Here is a 24117-nt window from a genome sequence, read left to right on the forward strand (position 1 = left end):
CAGAATGACTTGTTTGCATCACTGGTAGGTGATAATCACAGCTTTTTAGGTTGTCTTAAGGACCGTGGTCTTCAAAAATAAAGCCCATCTCAATAACCACAGCAAAGAATTAGCATCTATAGTCATTGTAAGCGTTTCGTCGCGCTTTTAAATCTCAGAATTCGAAGTCGAATCTTGAACTAGGCAAAAAATCGTCTCGATGTCAAAAGTAATACAAAGGCCATGAGAAAGGTACAGCGGTGTCACCAAGGTTAGGTGCTCGCTGGATGTCCATGGCACCTTGGGTCAAATAACTTTGCCCGGAAATGTTGTTAAGCGAGGCACTGCAGCTTGGGGCTTAAACACCCGCGTCCCCCTTCCTGTCTAGTCTCTACACACTCGCTGCGTGGGATACGCTCCAGTAGTAAGTGGAGAAATGCAAGGTAAATTAAAACGGGGAAATATCGCCCCGACAACGGTATGGATGGCATTTTAGGTGGTTTAATTTAATTATTTTTTTTTGTAAAATAGTGACCAAAATTTTGCGACTTTTGTATAATTTTTTAACATTTTTTCTAAATGAATTTCGGCTAAAACGGTAAAGTATCTTCCAAAAAACGGTATGGATACCATTTTAGGTGGTTTAATTTAATTATTTTTTTTTGTAAAAATAATGACCAAAATTTTGCGACTTATATTCCTTCTAAAGATTTTTTGAAAATGCTATTTAAATCGGGAAAATATCGCCCTGAAAACGGCAGGTATAGCATTTTAGGTATTTAACATTTTTTTTGGTAAAAATTGTGACCAAAAATGTACGTCCTTCGTATTCTTTTTCAACATTGTTTTACTTGTTTTTCGAACAATTAGCTGCTCAACACAAACAATATAATTTCCACTTCTAGTTGCGCGACTGTTACCTTTTCTTTAAGTTATAAAACAGATAGCAGTCGTTGCATTTGATAAATCGCTTCTGTGTGGTCTTGTGTCGTTATAAACACGCTCTTTGCTCCCCACACACGTACCCGGGGTTTCCAGTGTACCCAGGGGGTGCAAAGGTCCCGCGATGTACCCCCGAAAACAGTTGCAGGCTTTCTACCGCTTTTGTGCGGCACTGCAAGTTGATTTGTTTATCTGTGTGCATATGTGGAAAGTAAAAGCCACCCACGCGTGTAGGAATGCGTCTGTGAGGTCACAGTGGCCCTCTGTCCGGTCACACTGGGTTGCGAAACCCGGCCCTAAGCTTAACGGTCTGTGTTTAAGTTGCCAGTCCGTTTCCCAGGCGATATTTTATCCGAGCAACGGACAAGGGCAGTTGCAGTTCTACTGCTCCGGAAATGCTACATACTTTTCTCCCGTTTTTTGCCTTTTCCGTTTTCCTCTCAGACAGTGAAGTCCGTTAATTTTCTTGTAATTTGATACTAAGGATGCACTGTTTACGATATTATTACCCTTTTTCGTCGTTGGTTGCATTTTTGAGAATTTCTGTCAAGTGTGTTGTTAATTTTTAGTTACTCTTCTATTTTATACTTCCTCAGAAACTGATTTTAAAATGAAACTATTACTATAAATTAAACTGTGAATATATAATCATGGGACCTATTACTACAAGCTGTCTCCTATTGCTCGCAATTACACATGTATCGCCAACGTTGATAACGTTATCAGAAGAACAGAATGCTGGTATGTAATTTTATTTTACATATTTTGCTTATTATTTCCACATCATAAAATTAAAAAAAATAAACGACAATATTATGATGACGTTTGCTAAACGCTGTGATGTTCACATTTGTCCAACCTTCTCTAAAACATTTGAACCACAACTTTAAAACAATGCCTTGTCAGCGAATTATGACGTAAAAATCCTCTACTGTTGAAAGGCACTACAATAGTTTAAGTTGTTCTTGCAACCTCCTGAAATCTAACGTTTGAACCACAACTTTAAAACAATGCGTTTGTCAACAAATTATGACGTAACAATCTACTGTTTAAAGGTACTACAATAGTCGACCTTCCCGAAATCCTGGAATCGCCCATGTCTAAGAACTCGGGGGCGAAATTCAAGATCCTCATGCAAGAACTGAAGACCCCATCTAGGCGGCCCCCGCCCCCGGGGACCAAGTTTATAGGGGTTTCCCCCATGGGTGTGGTCAAGCAGCTTTACAAGTGGGACAGAGAGGCGTTGTGCGGGAAATCCCCTGATTGCCTTATCGAAAGCAAAGTAAGCCTATTATTTTCCAATCGGGTTATCGAATACTTTTTTTTTTCTAAAACTGATACCCGCTTTTTTGCGAAACTTTTCGGGTATAAGTATCAGGAAAACTGCTTAAAAATGCATGTGTAATGACTATACTACTTCGGTCAAACTGGTAAATTGATTAAATTTGTCAATGGTAATGATTTTCATGGCATAAGCCAAAATTTGCTGTCGCCTTTGGAAGACTATTTATTTGCGATTTTAAATGTAATATTTTTTCCAGCAATTTCCCTTTCGTCGTACAAAACTTAAAATAATTACATTTTTGAGGGGAATTTATATTTTTTAAATGATGTTGTTTGTCGAATAAAATAGCTTTTTATTTGTCTGTCTCATATTAAAAAAGATGATACAAGCCCCAAAGATGATACAAGCATGATGTCGATCTACTTGACCTTTTTTAGCTTAGAAATTCATTATCAAGCTACATTACAGAATACAAATCCGTGCATAGTATATCCAAAACATTTTTTTATCGATTTCACTTAGATCGTTATGATTCCCGAAAAATCTGTTCTCCGCTGGGTGACGCTGCGCATCCGCATTAATGACGTCAACGACCATGACCCACAATTCCCTTCGCCGGTCGTTGACCTTGAGATTTCCGAGACCGACAAGGTCGGTCACGTGACTAACCTGGACCGCTTCCAAGCAACCGACAAAGATCTGGGTGAGTGACGTCATAATCACATTTGTGACGCAATGGCCCTGATTTTTTTTGAATGTATTTTATGATAATATATGCGGGGTTGAAGTTTTGCTGTCGCCAATGCGGCGGCGCTGTTTTGCATTAGGTCACCTTATATACAGGTCAAAAGTTAGCTTACAGTTATTCCACAGCTTTGGCTTGGAAGAAGAGGTAGCATTCAATGGCCACCACGCTCACCTGACCTGACACCAATGTATTTTTTTATTTTTTGGGGGGTGTAATGAACAATATATTTATGTATCAGTACAAATGTACAAATATTTTCTGTATCAGATCAAAATCGATTAGGCTTTTTCTTTTGTTTAACGTTGTTTTCTACACTCACAGGAAACAACTCGCTTCTGACATACAGCCTTGAACCTCCGAGTAAATTTTTCAAACTTGTTCACACGGTATTGAGTTCGGGGCTCTCCCATCTGGAACTGGAACTAATCAAACAACTAGGTATAGTTACTTCCTCTACTACTGCCTTATCGACAATGAATTCAAGCATTCGTTGAGTTTATAAACTGGAATTTAATGTATATGATTTCGGTATGTTAGGAAATTTTGTATAAACCTTACTTTCAAAATTATAAAATTACATATGGACCTATAAACAAATTTGTATATGAACTTTACCAACAAAATTACATATGAACCTATAAACAAATTTGTATATGAATTTACCAACAAAATTACATATGAACTTTACCAACAAAATTTAATATAAACCTTTTGTATATAAACTTTACAGAATTATTCAATCGATACCGGGTTATGCATCGTAGGAGAAACAAAACCAATACCTAAAACCGATCGAAAACACATTAAAGGATAACAGAGCAAACAAAATCGGATTAAACAATACCTAAAACTAAAATTAAAGACAGTGTTGGGCTAAACATACCTATGCCTTAAAACATCACTAGAACACTACAAATATTTGCAATACGTGTGTGCTCTGCAAACCGACCAAGTGTTTACCTTCTGTTCACCGAACAACCTGTTATTTTGGGCTGCTATATAAATACTCGTTAACAAATATCCCCTGGACAATTATTCAGATTACGAGTCGATCCGAGTCCATCGCATCAACCTGGTCGCCAGTGACAATGGCGCCCCTGTGCGGTCGTCTAGTATCCAACTTCTTGTCCACGTGGTGGACGCGAACGACAATGAGCCGGTCTTCGAAAAGGAGGTAAAGTATTCTGCGCGAATCGATAATACTAATTACAGCTAAGGCTAATTCAACTTGAGCCAAATCGAAAAAGAAATAAAAATAATAAAATAATAATTAAGATAAATTAACAACGCAAAATTTGTTGGTCAAAAATGTAAGTTTAAAACTTCTATAAAACTCTAAAATAACTGAAAAAATAAACTAAAAAATACACAGCACAATATTCTAGGAAAGCTAGCAATTCAAGTCCGACACTAACAATAGATCTTAAAGGTATTAATATATTTTGCCAGCAAAGGCATTGTCAGAATATCTTAATTCGATTCATGAATTTTTTTTAATAGTGTCTGACCTAAATTGCTAGCTTTGCTAGAATTTTCTGCAGGTACTTATCAGGAATTAAGGTCGACATTCATTTCGGCCAGGTTCAAGGTGATTTCCAATATCACTTATTCATTGTAATAAAAAAATGAAAATATTCATATAGATCTTGACGCTTTTCGTCTTTACTTCATATTTTGGCGGTTTGCGAGCTTACACCGACCCTTGTGACGTCACAAATATTTTCACCGCATGACGTCACGATCCAGGTTTATGACGTCACGCTGAAGGAGGACACGGAGCCGGGAAGCGTTATCGAGCGAGTGGTGGCCACCGACCTGGAGAGCGAGTTCATTCGCTACTCGGTGAAAAGCAGCAGCGGTGACGTCATCAACGGTGACGTCAGCAACAAAAAACGCTGGCCGATCGCGGTCGACGAGAAAAGCGGTTTCGTGACGCTCCGTGAGAAGCTGGATCGTGAGCGGCACGACGGGTGAGTGAATCATTTCATTAGATGTGATCAAGTAAGCGGTTCATGATTCAGTTTGTGAAACGTTGCTTGGTTTCGTGAAGAATGCATCATGAATGACAGAATGGGTAGGTGTCATGTGATTCGGTGTAAGCTTGTGAGCGGTTCATGATCCAGTTTGAAATAGTTCTTGGTTTTGTGAAATGCATGTAATTAGCGGTTTCGTGACGTTCCGTGAGAAGCTGGATCGTGGGCGGCACGACGGGTGAATGCACCAAGTGATTCGATGTGAGCTAGTGAGCGTGTCATGATTCAGTTTGTGAAACTGTTTTCGGTTTAGTGTAAAAATGCATCATGAGTGACAGAATGGGTAGGTACATCATGTGATTCGATGTGAGAGGGCTATAGTGAGCAGTCAATGAGTTTATGAAGCTTTTTATTACTTTTAGTTGTTTTTAGTGTTATGGTGGTTCTTAAAAAGCGTACATTTTGAATCAGGGGTGGGCAAATATTTTTGATGGAGGGTCACATGCTGGATTAGTGGTAAAGTTCTCTGATAAGGAGCAATAACTCGACTAAAAAATAACACGAAACGCAACATATAACAAACTTATTGTTTTACATTCGCAAATTGAGATAAAAGACCCAATTTTACAAAAATAATTCTTAAAGAAAACTCTTCATTCAAATCAAGTCATTTGTCCAAAAGACTTTCTCCAAGTTAAGTCAGTTGTTTAAAAGACTTAAGTCATTTGAAAACAGTAACTTAAGTGCACTTTAGTCGAGTCGTTTAATAAAGTTGTTACAACACTGGCGCAACCCACGACTAAAGGCCCAAATCGGATGTTATCGAGAACGTGTTCGTTGCCATCCATTCTTACGTCACAATGTTTCTCATCCAGACTTCGCGTTCTCATCGAAGCGGAAGACGGCGATCCTGAGAAGCCCCGGAGTTCCAAGTGCGTCCTCATCCTCCACGTGGAAGACGTGAACGACAACGCTCCTGAAATCAACATCAACTTCATCACAGAGAGCCGGAACGACACTGGTGAGCGTTGGTGCTCGTCATAATGGAGCATTGATGACGCAACAGAGCGATGCGTGGTTTAAATTTTTCCGTCTTAATTAAGAGAAGGCTGTAATAGCTAGAGCAGAGTGTAGTAATTAGTTAGCACGGAGATTACAAAACAGGGTTGATAAAGTTTTTTTTTATCTCAAATGTCTTTGAAAAACCCTTTGTTTGGATAAAAGCCTTTTAATGGTCTTTGAATTTGGTTTGTGGCAACTTAAGTTGTGTTTAGAAAGTGCAGCAGTAGAACATTTTTTAAGGATTTATTATTGTGTGGAGTTGACCGTAACAGTGTTTCGTTTATGAACTACTATCTTAATTTTTCGGAGAATTACAGAGTGATGCGTGGTTTGAATTTTTTCACAATGTCCCAATACTCAAATATACCAGCTATGTAGTAGAAGGTATAGTAATTTGGTATAGTAATTTATTATCAAGGAGATAGTACGAACAGGGTTGCCACTAATTCTTCATATCGTAAATGTCTTTAAAAAAATAATTATTTTTTCCACTCAAATGCATAAATGTTGTGACGAGCTATAGAGCAGAGTGTGGTAATTTATTAGCAAGGAAATTACGAACCGGGTTGCCACTAAGTCTTTGAATCTTAAGTGTTTCTGAAAAATAGTTTTTAAATTTAGTTTATGACAACGTGTTTAGATTTTAGAAAAGTGCCGTTGTAAAACATTTTTTCAAGGATTTGTTGTTGTGTTGGCCATGACAGTGTTTCGTTTTTGAAATATTATTGAAAAACGCCAGGCAATCAAATTCCAACCTGCAAGTATAAATCACTAAGAAATCCCTACTAGCGACCTTTAATATTTTAAGAAACTCTTTGTGCTGTTCGGTTAAATCTGTAAACGGTGGCCGTGTAATACATATTATTCTAAAACAGGTTTTGAATAAGACAAATACGGCTATCAACCAAGATTGATTCTGTGCCTTTGATTCTCTTTTCGTTCAGTTATTTTTTTACATTCGTCAATAACCTCATTTATTGATCCAATCCAGCTTACGTCAGTGAAGATGCCCCAGTGTCCACCTACCTGGCCCACGTGAGCGCACTGGACCGTGACGAGGGAAAGTACGGTGACGTCACAATGACTGTGGAAACCATTGTGCCGGCGACTAAAGGGGGGCAGAACATGACGGGTTAGAACTATTATCATGCATACCATATTGTATATTTGTATAGTTTTTTACTTTTTAGTATATGTACGGACTCCAGCTATAAGACCGAAATTAGAACAACATCGGCGTTGGAATAAACACAGTTCGGAATAACACCAAAATAAGACTAATGCCCAAAGAATTAACCGCCAATAAACCGGTTTCAAAACAGCTTTAACGACGTCGTACAAAGTCAAACTATGGCGCTTAATCGTCGTAACTAAAACAGCTGATGCACAACAGGTGTCCCCCAATCGTCTCATATCCTCTCCCTACACTTTTCGGCGTTATTTTTTAACGTTTTTTTTTCTGGTGCAGAAATCGGTTACTTCTCCATTAACGACGCCAATCTTCTTTCCACTGATGTACCCTTCGATCGGGAAAAAAGGGACCTCTATGACGTCATTATCACTGCTTGTGACGGAGGCATACCCGCAAAGTACGTCATTATGTCCAAATATATATTTAATATTTATGCTGTAGCGACCGTTCCTATATAACTCCTAGATAGTACAGTACAAAATTTACCTTACTCAATTGATTTAATTTGTTGAAAAATGCAGTCGGTTGTTAAGGCAGTATACGTTGTTCGATTAGCTTTTTTAAAGATTTTGCCTAAATTTTTTTTTAAAGATAGAACATCACCGTTATATGATCAATATCGGTGCCGAAACGATTAGCTATAGAAAGTTGAGATGAATTTTGATTGTGTGTCAGGTAGCATTGTTCAGCTTGTCTGTATAATTAAAACTACATGTTCAAAGAAATAAAAATGTCTGTTTTATTTCAAATGCGTCAGGTTTATATTATGTCATCTTAAAAAAACGCAAACTAACCTAAAAATGAGGCCAAATATGACGTTAAATAAGTTAAAGTAGTGTTATGCGTCAATTGTATTTGAGCGGTGTCTACTAATTAGATAACTAAGTCAACTGGCAGAATTTTTCGTTCGCAGTTTGCTGTGTTATCACTTGTTACGTCATTTTACTGACTGCATCGTCATTTATTTGGTTTTGAGATCTTAAAACAGTTGGTTTGAGTTTATCTTAGCGTACATCTTGATTTATATTGTGTTATGTTTTTAGATACTGATGCTTTTAGTAGCGAAATATATTTAATAAATAGCATTAAAACGGATTTTTTTAAACCATAAAGGTTAAAGGTTGTGGTAAGACGTAGTAAGAATATCAAAGTCCATACAGAAGAAGGCAGCATTAAGAACATTATTCATTTTCAATATAGTGAGAAGGTACTGACAGAGGTATTGGAAAGGTTCAAAATGTTACCTACTTCTGTATGGACTTTGATATTCCTAAGCTAATTTTCGGTTTACTAAGTTCTGTGCTTAGTTTGAACTAAGTCAACTGCAAATGTAATTTTTCAATTAAACCCCTTATTTCCCCTCGGCAACATTTTTTTTATAATTAACCAATCGCGCACAGTAAACAAAAATGTTCTTTATTTATCCGCCAGATGTGCTTAATTGTACCCCAAAACGGCTAAAAATGATGTCAAATAAGTTAAACTATTAGTAAAATGAGTAAATATGGCTATGCATTTAAGGAAACTGTACTAACCACTTACCTAAGTCGACTGAATAGGTAATGTTTTAATTAAACCTCTTATTTTTCCTTAACGAAATTTATAATTATTAATCAATCGCCCAGCAAACAAACTGTTCTTATTCATCCGCCAGGTGTTCATCCGCGCATATCGCGGTCGTGATCCTGGACGTGAACGAATATCCTCCAATCTTCCAGCATCCGGACGTTTCACTCCGACTCAGCGAAGAGACGGAGGTGGGATCTGTAATCGCTGTAGCGAAAGCGACCGACAGGGATTCGACCAACTTGCCCGCTTGGCGCCAAAACGGGGTACGTGGCGCGCTGTGATTGGCTGAAATAAGTACTTTGTTTTATTGGCGGGAACAACCGATGAGAAAAGGTTGAGAAGGGCTTAGGAACTAAAAATGCTGTATAAAATAACATGTGGGTAAAGTGAGCGGATTGTAAACTGCAATTGGGTTCTCGGTTCACGTAACACTAAGTTTTTGCACGTTTTTAAAACTATTCGGCGAAAAAATAGAAAATCCGGTTTTCTATTTTTACCTGATAAAGCACGCTTGTGCGAAAGCTTGTCAAGAAACCAAAACGACTTGTATTTATATATCTCCACTGATTGCCTACATACACTACCAGTACTTCATATTTACCAAATTATATGCTCGTCAGAAATCAGTTGATTGCTCGTCAGAAGAAAATCATCAAATCTATAAAGATAATTTTTTTTTCTATTTTGACCTGACGAAGCACGATTGTGAGAAAGCTTGTCGTAAATCCAATACAATTTGTCCTTATATATAGTGCCACCTAAATACCCCATAGAACTAGACAAATACAGCCATTTACAAAAATTAAGATCACTCAATAATTCCAGGATAAAGTGATTGAGGAATCGTTGAACGGAGAGGTCTACTACAGCTTGAGTCTCTCCACCATCCAGGATCCGTCCAACCTGCAACCTCCGATCATGGTGGACCCGACATCCGGAAAGATTACGCTCATTCGACATCTCGACTATGAGGAGCGAAGCAAATGGGAGGTGAGACCGCGACTCTTGAAAAACATAATTTTTTTTCATAACTGCAAAACTTTTATACAAGGTTTAAGAATGTATGTTTTATATTGCTTGTTTGGTTAATTTTAAGTGATTGAAATTCAGTTTTTATCCGACATTTTTTGATAAAAAAAGTTAAAAGATACCTTTTGACTTTTTAATTTTTTTAATTTAACTTTTTAATTTTTTTTTAAATTTAAAATAATTCCAGTATTTCACCAAAAGTGGTTACCACAAGTTTTAAGAAATTATGTTTTGTATTGTTTTTTGGATAATTTTAGGTGATTCAAATTTATGATTTACCGGAAATCTTTTGTTTGTCTTTTTTACTTTGTGAACTTAAAACAACTGCAATCGGTTGTTTGCGCGACATTTTTCAAGTTAAACATTCAAAAAGACACCTTTTTGCTTTTTTTGGTTGATTTAAAAAAAATATATTTTAAACCAACATTTTATTTTGAGCATTTTAGAAGAGTTTGGTAATTTTTGAATCACCTGACGATTGTTAACTGTTTTGTTAGAGGTTAAATCAGTATGTATACCATTTTACAAGGGTTTACTTAAAAAAAAGTATAATTGCTTCCAATGTTAATCTTTTCTGAAGTGCCTAACATAAGAATTAAACGTTTTAAATAAAACTTTTTAAAAGATTAATATTAAGAAAATAAAGGGGTTTATTACAATTTTACCCTAAATGTATCGTTGAGCGTACTAAGTGGGCCTGGATTGTTTTTAATCTCGCTATTTTTTTTATTAAAAAAAAAAAAATTGTTTTCAGTTCACGATTTTTGCTCGCGACGGTGGCCACCCAACGTCGCTAGAGAGCCGTCGCAAGCTGACGATTGTTGTAAGTGACGTCAACGACAACCCCCCGATTTTCTCGAGCCCCCCTCACGACAACACCACCATTTACGCGAGCATGATCAAACTGGCGGAAGACGGCTTATTCTATCAACTCAAGGTGAGGTCAAATGAAACGAAGTTCATTCTTTTTTACTATTTTTTACCAGTTTTTGTAATTGTACAATCCCAAATCTGCGGTGAATATCCTCGAAACCACGGTTTAATGTAAGACTTACTTTTTGGGAATGATTTTATGGCCACTTCTTTTTGTAATATTTTAATAAAATTGGCTTAACAAGTTAGTGGGTTTTATCCAATACTTACCTTAACTTGGTCAAAAGATTCGTAGGCATATAATTAGACGAAGTGAATTTCCTAACTATTTTAAAAATAAAATATGGTACATCCATCTTTAATATTTCGCGGCACATTTTTAACAGAACAACAATAGAGTAATTTTACAAATCGCCCTTTACACACGAGAAACTATATGTTGATGTCTTATTTATCAACTTTTGAAATAGAAGTGCGTATTCAAGTTTGAGATGTATGGCTATAGTTGCAATTCAAATAACTTATGCAACTATGCCGAAGTTTAACTTTGATTTCTGTTTTAGTTTTTTTAACATTATTCTTGATTTATTACTTATATCGAATTTAAGGTTAAACTATAAGTACAGAAACTCAGTAAACCGAAAATCAGTTTGTTTGGATATTATATGATAAATATATTTCGCTATTAAAAGCATCATCGGTATCTGAATTCGAATGAATCAATTTAATCTTTATTACAATAATTGATGTAAAACCAGAATCTTTTGTTTTTCACCATTCGGATTAAGGCAAATTCTGTTAATCGAAACGAAAATTCTAATTATATCGTATTTATTAAATACGCATAATTTTTTTGGAATCCTTGACATCTCAGTTAAATATCCTATTTATTTAAAAAGCAGAATTATTTTGTTTTGCCACTTTTTCACCCAACGACATTTATCCTACCGAGCAGGGCCTCGACTTTGACCGTCAGGACACAACCACGGGTCTCAAGTACTTCATCAAGGTCATTTCCAAGGACGGAAGTCGCACGCGACACCAGCGCTCATCCGATCTGTTTCGCCTAGATCCAAGCAGCGGAGAGTTACGTCTACGAGTCCGTGACGTCACGAAACGAAGCGACATTCTCGGATTGTACAAAACGACGATTAAGGTAAAATACTGAATTTTACAGTTTTGCTGAGTAACTATTTTTTTATGTTATTATTGTGATGTTATCTTTGTCATAGGTGTTTATTAATTAAAAAAAAATAATGTTAAAATCATTGGTTTTCAAAGTGGTACTGCACAATATATAGCTTTCGCGAAGGAAACTATGTATATTATACAGAAATTAACCTAAAATATAATCAACTAAATCAATCAAGTGCTCCTTCGCTAAACTTTTCTTTAAATATTGTTTTATTTCTGCTTCAAAATAGTTTTATGATGATCTTTATTTTTTCACCTGCTTTCTATAATAAAAGGGTTCGAGGATCGCCTTAAAAAAACGAAAAGGGGTCCGCAACGCAAAAATGTATTTTAAAAACAAACAAAAAAAACACAGGTTTAAACGAGAAACAAAAATTGGAACTGAATAACAAGCCGTATAGCACAATTTTGTTATTCGTTTTTCGTTGTATTCTCATTTAGGATTAGCGCAAATTATATTTTACATACAAACTCCATTTTTTTTCAAAACTTAATAAATTTTCCAGAAGGAAAGCCGTTAAAAACAAGTGTGAAAAGTCGATTAAATAAATAAATGTTTACAGATTTATCTAAATCTTCCCATCATTTCAACTGCTTGTTAATTAACTAACGCCCAGGATCTTTCAGATCGTGATTTTAACTACAGATCGACCGATATATATTTTTTTTGAACCGATATCGACAGCAGATTTTTTACATTTTTTTAACCATACCGATTTTTTATAAATCTATGGTCAAAATTTAACTTTAATGAAAAAATAAAATCCAAATATAGTACTAACACAATTATTCACCCTTTCAATTTTCCCTTTACTTCCCATTCCAGGTTTCAGACAGCGGCATACCACCCATGACGTCATCCCTCACCATGTACATTGACGTCATCGACACCCTACCGCCGGTCCAGCCCCGTGTGAGCCGGGGTTCCGAAAAGGCCCCGGCCCAAGGTTCCACGACCCTCCTGCTCGCGGTAATTCTAGGTGGCGCCGCCGTCCTAATAATCCTGTGCGTCGTGGTGGTGACCCTGCTGGTACGGAGGAAGAAAAAGAAGAGGGCAGGAAAAGTGGTCGTCAAGGTTGGATGCTGTAATTTTTTTTTTTGAGCAAACGTTTATTAAAATACAATTAGTAAACTTAGCATAAAATAAAAATTTTCAAAATTTTTATTTATAAGGCATGTTTACTAATTGTAATCTAATAAAGGGCAAAAATACTTCGGGGAATTACATTTACTTTGTTTTAGCCAACTGTTTTTGACGTAGTCATACAACACTGGAAATTCAGAGACTGGTGGTGTCTCTTTATTGTGCCGAAATATATTTCTCTTGAGAACTTAAAGGTGTCTGACTTTGATTAGGACAGAAAAGCCTAAAGAATGTTAATAAAAAGTTACTTGGCATTTCTAGGAAGTCGAAGCGAAGAAGTCGGACGATGAAGAGAACGTGTCCCTGAAGACCCGGATTAGCAGCAAATCGTCTCCCCCAGTTTCCCCAGCTGCGACTCGAAGGGATTCGAGGGTCAATGATTTATGGTAAGTTGTTTTGCAAGCCGCCGTTTTGCTTTTATTTACCTTTAAGTGCATGGGTTCTTAAACTGGGATTCGTGGACTCCTTTGAGGTCCGTCAACTAGTTTTTTTAGATTTTATACTAGATATCAGCTTAAATCATCGTATTCGGCGGAGATATAGGGTGACATCGCTACAGACGTTACACCAGAATAAAAAAAACTTTTTAAGAAAGCTAACGTTTTTAACGTTTTCTTCTTTTAAAAAACTCATTTTTAAAATAAAATAGTTTTATAGCTAAAGGTAACCGATTGTTGTATGACATTGCATTTGCGTGTGGAATCGTTTTTTTTCCTACTTTTTTCCCTACCTTACGTTACAAAGATAATAAAAACATAGCGCTAGCTTATATCCAAACAAAAAGCACCAGTATTGTAATATTATAAGTCAATGCACTTGTGTTGGCCGGTTTCAAATGACTTGACTTTTTGTCATATATACCTTGGGATAAAGGTGTTTCCATTAATTTTTTTTTCATTAAAATTCGATTATTTAGTTCAATGTAAAACAATTTGCTTCCAATATGTGGCGTTGTGATTTTTTTAGTTGAGTTATTGCTAGTGATTACAATTTTAATAGTTTAACGTTTTATTTTTGGACAATGACTTGGCATAAAGTTGACTTGCTGTAATAATGACTTGACTGCGACTTGACTTGCGCAACTGACGACTTGGACTTATTTTGCAATGCACTGACCGGAACTTAATAATTTTTCAAATGACTTGACTGGGACTAGAGCCATTATAAAATTACTTGTTTAAAACACTAATAAGCACTATAAAGAAACCCAATACCAACCTTTTTTCCACCCACCATAGTGTACACACGGTCAACCGATCAGCGTCCGACCGTCGTCGTAGAGCAAGTGCACACGCCTCCATCGATCAAAACTGTCAGGTTTGCGACGCACCAAACAGTCCAGGCTCCATGCAGCGGTTTATCAACCAGCAACAGGCAAACTACGCAAGTCAGCAGGTGCGACTATATGCTTGAATTACTACAACTCTATGTTTGTTTGTGAAATCAGGGAGACACATTTGACAGATCTACAGAGCATATTGGTCTGGTCTTATGATTTAACATAAATGTACTTTACTAACAAAAATTTTATTAAATGGGTTAAATAGATATTTGTCTATTTAGACCTTTTTTCTAATTTTTGATTTGTTATACACTCACATTTTCTGGTTTTCTTACTATACTAATCCTAGCACATTTGCTTAACTTGTGGTGTCTGTGTTTAAAATGTCGTCAGTACAATATTGAGGTTTGACCAGCATTTGTGACTCTTGTTTTTTCTCGTTAGAATCCATTACTGCCTCATGGAAGACGACAGAGCTCACCAGAGAAAATAACAACAGGTAATTCATCTTTGTATCTTTGTGGCGTTGTTCATTTCCAACAAAGGCTGACAAGGGGTTTTACTTTATAGGAGAGGTGGCGGGATGCAAACCTACAAAATTAGAATCCCTTTTTACACAGCTTAACATCGTATAACTCGACCTGTAGGATGTATCAGCAACATGACTCCCTAACCTCTCTTGACTGAGTTGAAATTAGCACATTTTACAATATCGCAGTCAGGCAAATTAACGTCGTTTTTAGGCCGGTCAAGAGTAACAATACTCGTTTCTCGGTAGAGTCTGAAGTACAACGACTCGTAACTCGACCGTGTTAAAATTTAGGTAACTCGGTACTCAAACAACAGCAGTTTCAAAAAAAGAGTCACACACCTTGTTCCATAACCGAATGAATATTAATCATGTAACAGATTTTGAAAATAAAACAACTCGTTACTCGAGCGATTTAAATGTAACGTAACTCGTTGCTCGGCGAAAAGCTAACCTTACTCGTTTCACGCAGAGCGTCTTTACTCATCCTCAGCTTTCCCGGTGACCTACCAGCGACGACCCTCGACCTTTGACCCTGCCAGCATGGGGGAGCAGTGCACCGACATGTGCAAGATGTACGGCCACAGCGACACCTGCTGGATGCCCAGTAATGGAGGTGAACTGTTGGGCGCCATCTTTGTTTTTTTTTCGCGAACACTTTAAGCTTAAAAACAGTCTAACTAAATGATCGTATTTTTCGTCATTCGCATAACATTAAAATAGAAGAGTTTGTAGCATAAAGTTTGTAAAAAGTTTCCTAACTACTTAAATTCAGGCAATATAGTCAAAAAACATTTGAATCTAAACGCGGACATTCGATTATGGGAAATAACTTAACTTAAAAACAAAAAACATATGGCAAGCAAATTGTTTTATGTGCAAAAACTTAGATAAGTAACTCAATTTCATAAAAAAAATTCTTAACGAATACGCTTCGTATTACCCCAAGTTATTTGTGCAAAATACTTAAGTTAAGTCAAATCATTTGCCGAAAACACTTTAGCCAAGTCAAGTCATTTATTCCAAAGACTTCAGTCAAGTCAGCTCATTGGAAAACAGTGACTTAAGTGCACTTAAGTTAAGTCATTTACTTAGTATCGGACGAGTGCACTTGGCATCGGGTCGCATCAATACCTAGTTTCCATTACCACTTAACCAACAACATAACTATATACTTCAGACATAATAACGTCAGAACCGGCAAGTCCCACGGAACCCAAGTGGCCCGGAAAGTACGCCCCCAAGCGGAAGGACAGCGGGTGCTCAGTGGACACGAATTCGTCGGCGGTGAGCTACTACAAAATGTCACGTGAGCGCAATAACCGCCACACGGTGTCGCATCCCGACCCTCAACTTCCCGATGTGGTCGCCAGGGGGCGCCACGTCACCAGCAGTGACGTATCGTCGCTGATGTCATCAACTAACTCGTCAGGTTTGTTACCTTTGCAAAGTAAAAATGACACCTCCACGAATCAAATGAAAAATCTGATAGACAAATGGACGTTGCGTTTGTCAGTATAGTTAATTAGGTTAAGCAACACCTAACCGGATTATAGAAATATTTGATGTGCTGTTTTTTCACAGTAGATTCATTTACTGTGTTGTTTGTCTATTAATTTTATACTATATAGCCTATAATAAACTTTTTTTCCGCGGACCCCTAATTTTTTTTTTGGCTTCGCGTGGACCACAGTAGACAAGACATTTTCAAAGATGACGTCACAATACAAATAGACTTTTGAAATCTGCTTATTTCGGTCCAAAAGGGTAAAAGTGAAATGGAATCTAAATACATTCAGTGCAAAACCGTTTTCTTTTTCATTGAACTCTCATCTTTGAAAAATCGATTACCTTTTGAATATACACTAATATTTCACTTAGGCCTTCATGGACCCCCTAAACTAGTTCATGGACCCCCAAGGGGTGCAAGGACCCCAGTTTAAGAACCCTTGCCATAAGTCCTTTGTTCGGCCATAAACATATTTAAGTCGATTAGGCAGTTTCTTAAGGTTAAAATAAACTAATGTTTAAACAAGGTTGAGAAAAGCCTTGAAACACAAATTTTCAGGTGTTTTAAAATAAATGTAATCTATTAAGGTATAGGTATGTAAAAAAGGAACAAAATATACAAAAAAAAACATAATAAACATGTATCTGAAGCGCTTCCATTTTAAAGTAAGCCAAACCGACAAGGAGCAAAATAGTTATTTAAATGAAGTTTTTTATGTAGTTAAGCGACCATGGTTTAATTCCATTCCAATAAAATTAAAGTAACAAAAAAATCTACACGGCTGCATTTTAATGTTGAGGTGTTTTTGCAATAATTTTTCTGTCACAGTGCATTTTTATAACATTGTAACCCCTATTCTTCCCTCTTTAGGTGCGTCATCGGGGAGGGTGACGTCACGATTCTCCTCTTTTCACCACCAGAGGTCGCCGGAGCGCAGAGGCGTGAAAAAGTCGAACAGCGATTCCGGTTATGACGTCAGCAGCTTTCCACCTGGCCGTGACGTCACTTCGCCTTCGACAGAATGCTGACTCAGTAGTCTTTAAACGGATACGTGTCAGAATGCTGACTCAGCAGTTTTGAACCGATTCGTGTTGGAAACTTACTTCGAATAGTTGGGTTTGGTGACGTTTCTCTGTATGTCATGATTGCATAGCAGGAAATTTTAACAATGAAACTTTATGAAATTACCAATACATTTTTCAGCAATACTTTTATTTAATAGGTCAATGGAGACCAGTGTCTCCTTACCTTTTTGTTTGGTTTCCACTGAGAAAAATCTGAATTTCACTTATTCCTTTTTCCAATCACAAGTGTTTTTTAAACTTGGTGGTAGTCTGTATTTAATAAATGAACAAATAACAAAAGAAAGACCGAATGATTTGCACTCAAGTAATCCCATAAAAATTAAAAAAAAACTATTGTTCGCACAAGTAGCGTATATCATACTATTGTCAAAACTCTGAAAAAGGAATATATTTATTTGAGTAATCTCTATGAAATTATGTAGACAGGTTAAGAACACGGCTAGATGTCTTCTTTCATAAATGTTGGAATGACGACATTTCTTACACTAGTTCTTTTTTCGGCTTTGGTTTCGTAGCAAATGCGTTTTTAATTTTCGTTTTCACAACGAGACTGATTGTCAAGTTTTTACTTTTAGTCACTGCCATTTATTTCCAAACATGTCACGTAGAAATGACGTCACTGTGTGTAGGTTGGTATCTCAGCAGTTCCAATGCGTTTTCACGTTCCAAATACTTCGTTGGTTCCATTTCTTCTTTGTTCTTTCGGTTGTTTGTTCTTAGTTGCCAGTTTTTGCACCGCCATGTAACAAATCGGCTGTCAGAGTTTGAATTTAGCATTTTGGCAAAGTTTCTATAATTTCCCATATTTTTGTTGACCTCGAAAGAAAATTTACTTTAACGTCCAACCTTTGGCGCATTTGTGTTTATATTTTTGCTTTTTATATAGAAAAGTGACATTCTTTTTTTAATTCAGCGTTATTTGTTGCTGTGTTGTCAGTATTCTTTCCACTTTAAAAGCCATCCGTCCAAATAGCTTTTTCTTCGCTTTTAATTTTGTATTTTTTCGTTATGTTTTTTTGCGTTTGCGCTTTTTCTTCCACGAAGATTTCATTTAATTACGGGAAAACCCCAAAAAACATGTTATTTTCGTTTTCTCTTTTTTTTCTTTTTTCTTTTAACTTTATTCGTTTGGGCAATTGGCAAATCACCAAAGCCAGCCATAATTAATGCTTCTATATTTTGTTTTTGATGGAAAAGCAAGATAAATGTCTGCTAATGTGGATCCGGTGTGCCAAACAGCTGCATTTGTACGCAACATCGCGCTGGCGAGAAAGCTATAGCGTTCTTTTTCGTGTTTCGTTCAGTTTGGTTGCAAAAAAATCTATTTACCGCAGTTTGTCTGATTTGTTTTCAGCACAAGAAATGCATCAGGTTTCTTATATTAAAGTTTACCATTTCAAACCAAATAAACGTAAATTTTATTGCGATTCGCGCGATTAAGAATTAACTTATGTATTTTTATGTTGTCCCACTGATGTGTAATCGAAAAATGGGGAATTGCTTTTAGCATGGTTATTATTTAATAAAAGGGGGGGCGCGGTGGAAAAAAGGTTAAAAACTCCTTTCTTAGATCAGAGGCGACGCGCGCATGGAAACAGTCGAATTGGGAATTATTCGTAGCATTGAACTCTCAAAAATGAAAGTTTTTCCAACTTAATCTATATAGTTTTCCGCTGATGTGTTCCGTCTTTATGATAAACATATAAAAACACGAGTGCAGGAAATGTTGGCATATTTATTTGTGTCTGAACAACGCGCGTCTCCTTGTAAATAAAAATGTTCGACAACTTAAACCAAACAAATCACTCAGGTATGCTTAGGTCCGAACCTCATTAAGAATTATTATAATAAAATGCTTAGAAGCCACACGATTTTATAACAAAATTGTTTATGTAAATTTATTACGCCCCGTCAAGAACTTCCTCAGCTTGGTTTGGCACGCGTCTAGCAAAAGGTTCCTGTGGCGTACAGCAAAGAGAAAAAATAACCAAATTAATTTTCCAAACATGTAAATTGACTAATTTCAGGTTGTAAATACAAACTTTAATTGAGCGTTAAAGAGTTACTTTTTATTAAATTAGTTAACTAACTAGTTTCTGACAATTTTTCTTTTCTTAAAGTTTATTTAGTATAAGATCATTACCCTGTAGTATCGGACGAGTAGCCTACCGATACAACCAATTATAATCAGGTATCGGCTTCAAACCGATATTATAAGACACCTCTTTAATTTAAAAAGAGCCAAACCGAAACTGAACCGAATATTTTAAAATACCTGAACCTTAACCTCGAAACTATCAAAAAAGCGGTTCACTCCAGCATGACGTCACAAGTTTGTTTTGCAGAGTCGAGTTATACCATGTTTGAAATTTTATAATAAAATGAATATTTATTAAATAAACCATTGCTTTTTAATTTTTTTAGAAATTTTAGTAATGAGCTTTTGCCACACACTTTACTTTTAGATAAAGCTACTCGTATTTCGGAAATTTAATAAATTATCTTTCTCTATATGCGCAAAAAAAATCTTTAGAAAGGTCGTAATAGATAGGATTAATTGAAACGCTCTTTTGCCTAAAATTTCGGTAAGCGTGCGTGTAAAAAAAAATTATTGTAAATATTTTAGCGATTTTTAAGGTAAAAAAGCATTTAAATATGTGAAATTGTGTTGTAAACTTTTTAAACATTGCTTGGGTTACGTGGCTAAGGAGTTCTGTGTGCAAAGTTGCGACACTGGTCTAAAATCTTATCACATTTTTGGGCGCTGGGTTAGAATCCTACAACTAATCAGTTGTCAAAATTAAAATTGTAAGAAAGGAATATTATAATAATACTTGACTTGCCGAAACCAAAACACTCGCAACCCAAACAATGTTAGAAATATAAACCTCCGGACAAAAATGTGGTAGGGTTCTGTAGAACAGCGCCAAAATATGCAGTTTGAAATTTTGTTGAAAATTAGCATTTAATTCAAAGTTTTACAGAGAAACATGTTAACAAGCAAGAAAATTTTACAGATAATGTTATAGTTTTTATTAACCTGGTGAAGTCATTTAATACTTTAAAATCTATAGTTTTATCTGACTGTACAACTTGCTTTTTCAGATCACCAAGTGCCAAGATGTCTGCTGATCTGCAATGGATGATTGTTCGCAACAATTCTTGTTTCCTCATGAAAAGAAACAAGAAGCAATTCACCAGGGAACCGAACAACCTTAAGAACAAAAACAGCTTCAGGTTTGCCATTTTATATATTTTAGTGTTTAAATTTCTGTTTTTAATTTTTCGCAGGAGCTGAATTTAATAAAAAAATTAATTTGTTGTTGCAGTCGTTCGACAAACCAATGCTGAAATAATTAGCTAGATTATTAGATTTTTTACAAATTATGACAGCATCAACCTTTACAAAGAATTAAACAATTGCTTGTCTGTAGTTTCATGCGCGACTCTGATATTTTTTGGCGACTCATTTAGCAGATGAGTTATATATTTTTTTGGCGCTGGTCTAGAATCCTACCACAACGTTGAAATGATTATTAAGCAATGCATAATATGTGGGTTAGGGTGTCGGTTAGTGTTTGGGTGTGGGTAGGTCAAGTAATATTGTTTAACACTATTACTGGACTCACCCAAACCCAAACGCTAACCGGCACCCTAACCCAAATAATGTTCGTTGTGGTAGGATTCTAGACGAGCGCCATTTTTTTTATTAAATGATTTGTTAACCTGGTTTCCTAACTGTGATGTAACGTTCCACTCTGACTTTTTGAAACCAAACCTAAAAAATGGCCATTACTATGGTTTTGACCGTTTGTTAAAACCCCATATAACCTATCATTTATTTATGAACTGTTGCCGCACATATTATTGGTGACCATGTTTTTAAATATTCTATGTTGTAATCTTTTTAACAGATTGCCTTTTTGAATTGCACAATAATACACAACACATTTTTCCACTTTTTGCAATTCAAAGTCTAAAACAACTGAATTTTAAATGCTCACAGGGTGAAAATTTCCCCACCTCTGTTTTATAGCATAATTGCAGATGTTATGAAAGTAAAAAATAAAATAGTGTAAACAGTGTTTAGAACATTTTTCTTAGGGAGACAATCATACTTTTTACTTGTATCTTGTTTTATGGTTTTGTTGTCCAAAAAAAAGTTTTAGCAATCTAAAGACGATTTTTCTGTTAAACTCTCACTTATTTCCCTAGATTCAATGGTTTAATTCACCAAAAAACTGTTGGAGTTGAACCAGCTGAGAATGGAAAGGGTGTCGTCCTCATAACCAAGAAATCAAAAAGTAAGTTGAAATATTCAAAGCTTAACTTATAATTTACAAAATTGTACTGTGAAAGTGATACAATCACAGTGCGGTAATTATTGCATTGTAAATCATGTCTGCATTCCACAACTTGGAATGGGACTACCGAAGATTTACGCCAAAATTTGTAAGGCTTTAAATTCTTTGTCTGCAACATATACCAGAAAATTGGTCAAAAAGTAATATGTATTATTGTAAAATCACCATGCTGTGTGAAAGCCTTGCCTAATTTTGTCATTTTTTGTAAGCACTTCTTTTACGTCAATTGCAACATAAAATCGATCTTTGTTAAGTTGATTTATAGCAAATAAGTTTTTAATCCGGGACATCAGTTGCTCAGCCTCAAAACATCTTTTTGGAACCAAAATTACCAAACCTTTCCAATCAATATTTACTAAGCAACATTTAAAATAGTAAAGAGCTAGTAATTTGTTTTATTTTATTACTACTAGCATAAAATAATGAAACATGAACACACATGTGTGTTTACAACTGAAATCTAGCCCTTCTGAAGCTGCTTTTTGACCAACGATTACGGCTTACATATGTATGGTTGTTTCTCGACTCGTTCCCTTCTGAGCGTGCATGGCTCAGTTGGTAGAGCGACGGTCCCGGCTTGACCGGAGGACGTGAGTTCGAACCTCACTGCAGGCTAGTTGTTTTTCTAGTCTGCCCTGCTTGCATTATTGATCGACAGATTCGGTTAGAGTCTGCAATGGCTTTCGGTATACTGGAATAAAAGTAAGAGCCATGCTAAGTTTGTCAAAATTTTACTAAATTTAAACGCTGGCGAATTTCTAAAACTGTCACATGTATGTTATTAACTTAAAAGGTATTTCATTTCTATTCTATTTAAACCCAAGTTACATTAAAAGTATTTTAGAAGTTGATTTTTTTTAATAATTTGTTGTAGTGCAAATCTTTCTTGGACTTTAAACTTACCAAACGAACTAGTTTTATAAAAATAAAGTTCATGCTGCTGAAAACGGCCTAGTCATCCCCCAAGGAGAAGAGGTTCTTATGTGAAAAACCCTGCTATAAGAGTCATTGGTTGTAATTTTCACTCAAGTCACTGTTTGTATAGACTTGACTTGACCCAAGTCGTTTCCCTAAAAAGTCTATTCGACAATTGACTGGACTTTGACTTAAGACAGGAAAACTATGGACTACAGGCCAAACACAGCCCACCGCCACCGGGTCAATTAATTCGACATGCAGTATATTTTATTACTAAAGATAAAGAACAGTTAAAACGTTGTTGAATGCAATTTAAAACCAATGTTAATGGAACTTTAAACTGTATGATGATTTAGTAAGGCGAAAGATATCATAACCTTTATAATATTAACCTCTTTGAGTGCAAGCCACTACAGTTGTTATTGGCTAATTGCATAGGTATTTATATTTCCTTTGTATGACAATAATTAAGGTAATAAAGTTTGAAAAAATACAGGCCTTACAGTTATCCAGCACTTAGATGAAAAGTTTGATGACCCCTGACTCGGGTTTAAATTGAATATTTTATTTAGTAATTTTTATTTGGGTTTTTATTTCAATTTGTTGGAAATATGTTGAATTTTTTTTATTTTTATTAGAGTTATTGCTCAAAGACAAGTTTATTAATTCAATGACTTGACATACTTAGTTGACCTGTACACTTGTTATTATTTGAAAAACTTCAATTTGAGTAACTTTAGATATAACTTGATTGGGATTTAAGTCTAAAACAATCTTGACTTGTTTTAGCCGGAAGAAAACCAGGAAAGTCCCTGAACAAGGTGACCTTGAACCGTGGTGCGCGCCGAACCCTCAGCTCGATCAGCAAGACTATCCGCAAGAATCGATACAGGAAGGACCTTAAGATGGCCGCCATTCGACGTGCAAGCGCCATCCTTCGCAGTCAAAAAATTGCCGCTGCTAAATAAGCAACAATAAAAATTGACTGCGTATTTGTTGTCCAACCGTTCGTGTTTGTATATCGTAAGACTGTTGAACCATGAGGATACTGTATACAACGTGTAGCAGCCTACTATATACTGAAGGGAGAAGCAGGCTAGTTCAAATATGAAAGATTTTGTGGAAAAAACAGATAATTAATTAAGCTAAAGTGATTCTCTACCCTTTTTATCTCGTGGATCCCTTTGAGCTGCTATTCGAAAGTCAATACCCCTAAAAAAACAGCTCCCGTAAATTGTCAATACGATTTGATAACATATACTCTTCATTTTTAGACGTTATTTTAATACCAAATTATTCGTAGTCTTATTTCCTGAGTTATATTCTGGTGAAAACAATATAATTATGCTGTGGTAGTAAATAACCGAGCACACGAAGCGCATTCTCACTTAATAATAATAAGGAAGGGTACAGTTTTGTTTCGAAAAAGTCTGTTAGTT

The 24117-nt window shown here is 36.0% G+C and overlaps 2 protein-coding genes across 3 annotated transcripts; both read left to right on the forward strand.

The window, feature by feature from the left end:
- Window positions 1-1526: 1526 nt before the first annotated feature.
- On the forward strand, window positions 1527-18722 carry LOC146133660 (protocadherin beta-15-like). 2 transcript variants are annotated; one of them, XM_083396939.1, is made up of 20 exons: window positions 1527-1662; window positions 1977-2203; window positions 2729-2909; window positions 3276-3392; window positions 3995-4128; window positions 4701-4924; window positions 5803-5948; window positions 6981-7121; window positions 7458-7578; window positions 8836-9013; window positions 9576-9740; window positions 10534-10716; window positions 11608-11808; window positions 12673-12921; window positions 13252-13376; window positions 14229-14385; window positions 14717-14771; window positions 15274-15417; window positions 15982-16233; window positions 17182-18722. In XM_083396939.1, exons 1-20 carry the CDS (start codon window positions 1572-1574, stop codon window positions 17337-17339), a joined length of 3249 nt encoding a protein of 1082 aa, XP_083253065.1. In that variant the 5' UTR covers window positions 1527-1571; the 3' UTR covers window positions 17340-18722. The 2 variants fall into 2 exon arrangements, with proteins under 2 accessions (XP_083253065.1, XP_083253066.1); XM_083396940.1 differs by having other exon boundaries at window positions 15997-16233.
- A 1752-nt stretch (window positions 18723-20474) lies between these two features.
- Window positions 20475-23677, forward strand: LOC146133661 (large ribosomal subunit protein eL28-like). The gene is made up of 3 exons (XM_083396519.1): window positions 20475-20633; window positions 21612-21700; window positions 23468-23677. The coding sequence occupies exons 1-3, from the start codon at window positions 20518-20520 to the stop codon at window positions 23644-23646; spliced, it is 384 nt and encodes a 127-aa protein (XP_083252645.1). The 5' UTR covers window positions 20475-20517; the 3' UTR covers window positions 23647-23677.
- The last annotated feature ends 440 nt before the right edge of the window (window positions 23678-24117 follow it).

Source organism: Ascidiella aspersa, chromosome 9, assembly GCF_963924565.1.
Source record: "Ascidiella aspersa chromosome 9, kaAscAspe10.2, whole genome shotgun sequence".
Lineage (NCBI taxonomy): Eukaryota > Metazoa > Chordata > Ascidiacea > Phlebobranchia > Ascidiidae > Ascidiella > Ascidiella aspersa.

What these genes read in the sequence shown, in the direction of transcription:
- LOC146133660 (XM_083396939.1), top strand. Translation starts at nt 1,572, where the DNA reads ATGGGACCTATTACTACAAGCTGTCTCCTATTGCTCGCAATTACACAT. An exon ending in TGTACAAAACGACGATTAAG is followed by an intron (nt 11,809 to 12,672) that starts GTAAAATACTGA and finishes TTCCCATTCCAG; the next exon opens with GTTTCAGACAGCGGCATACC. An exon ending in GTCATCAACTAACTCGTCAG is followed by an intron (nt 16,234 to 17,181) that starts GTTTGTTACCTT and finishes TTCCCTCTTTAG; the next exon opens with GTGCGTCATCGGGGAGGGTG.
- LOC146133661 (XM_083396519.1), top strand. Translation starts at nt 20,518, where the DNA reads ATGTCTGCTGATCTGCAATGGATGATTGTTCGCAACAATTCTTGTTTC. An exon ending in AAGAACAAAAACAGCTTCAG is followed by an intron (nt 20,634 to 21,611) that starts GTTTGCCATTTT and finishes TTATTTCCCTAG; the next exon opens with ATTCAATGGTTTAATTCACC. An exon ending in CATAACCAAGAAATCAAAAA is followed by an intron (nt 21,701 to 23,467) that starts GTAAGTTGAAAT and finishes GACTTGTTTTAG; the next exon opens with CCGGAAGAAAACCAGGAAAG.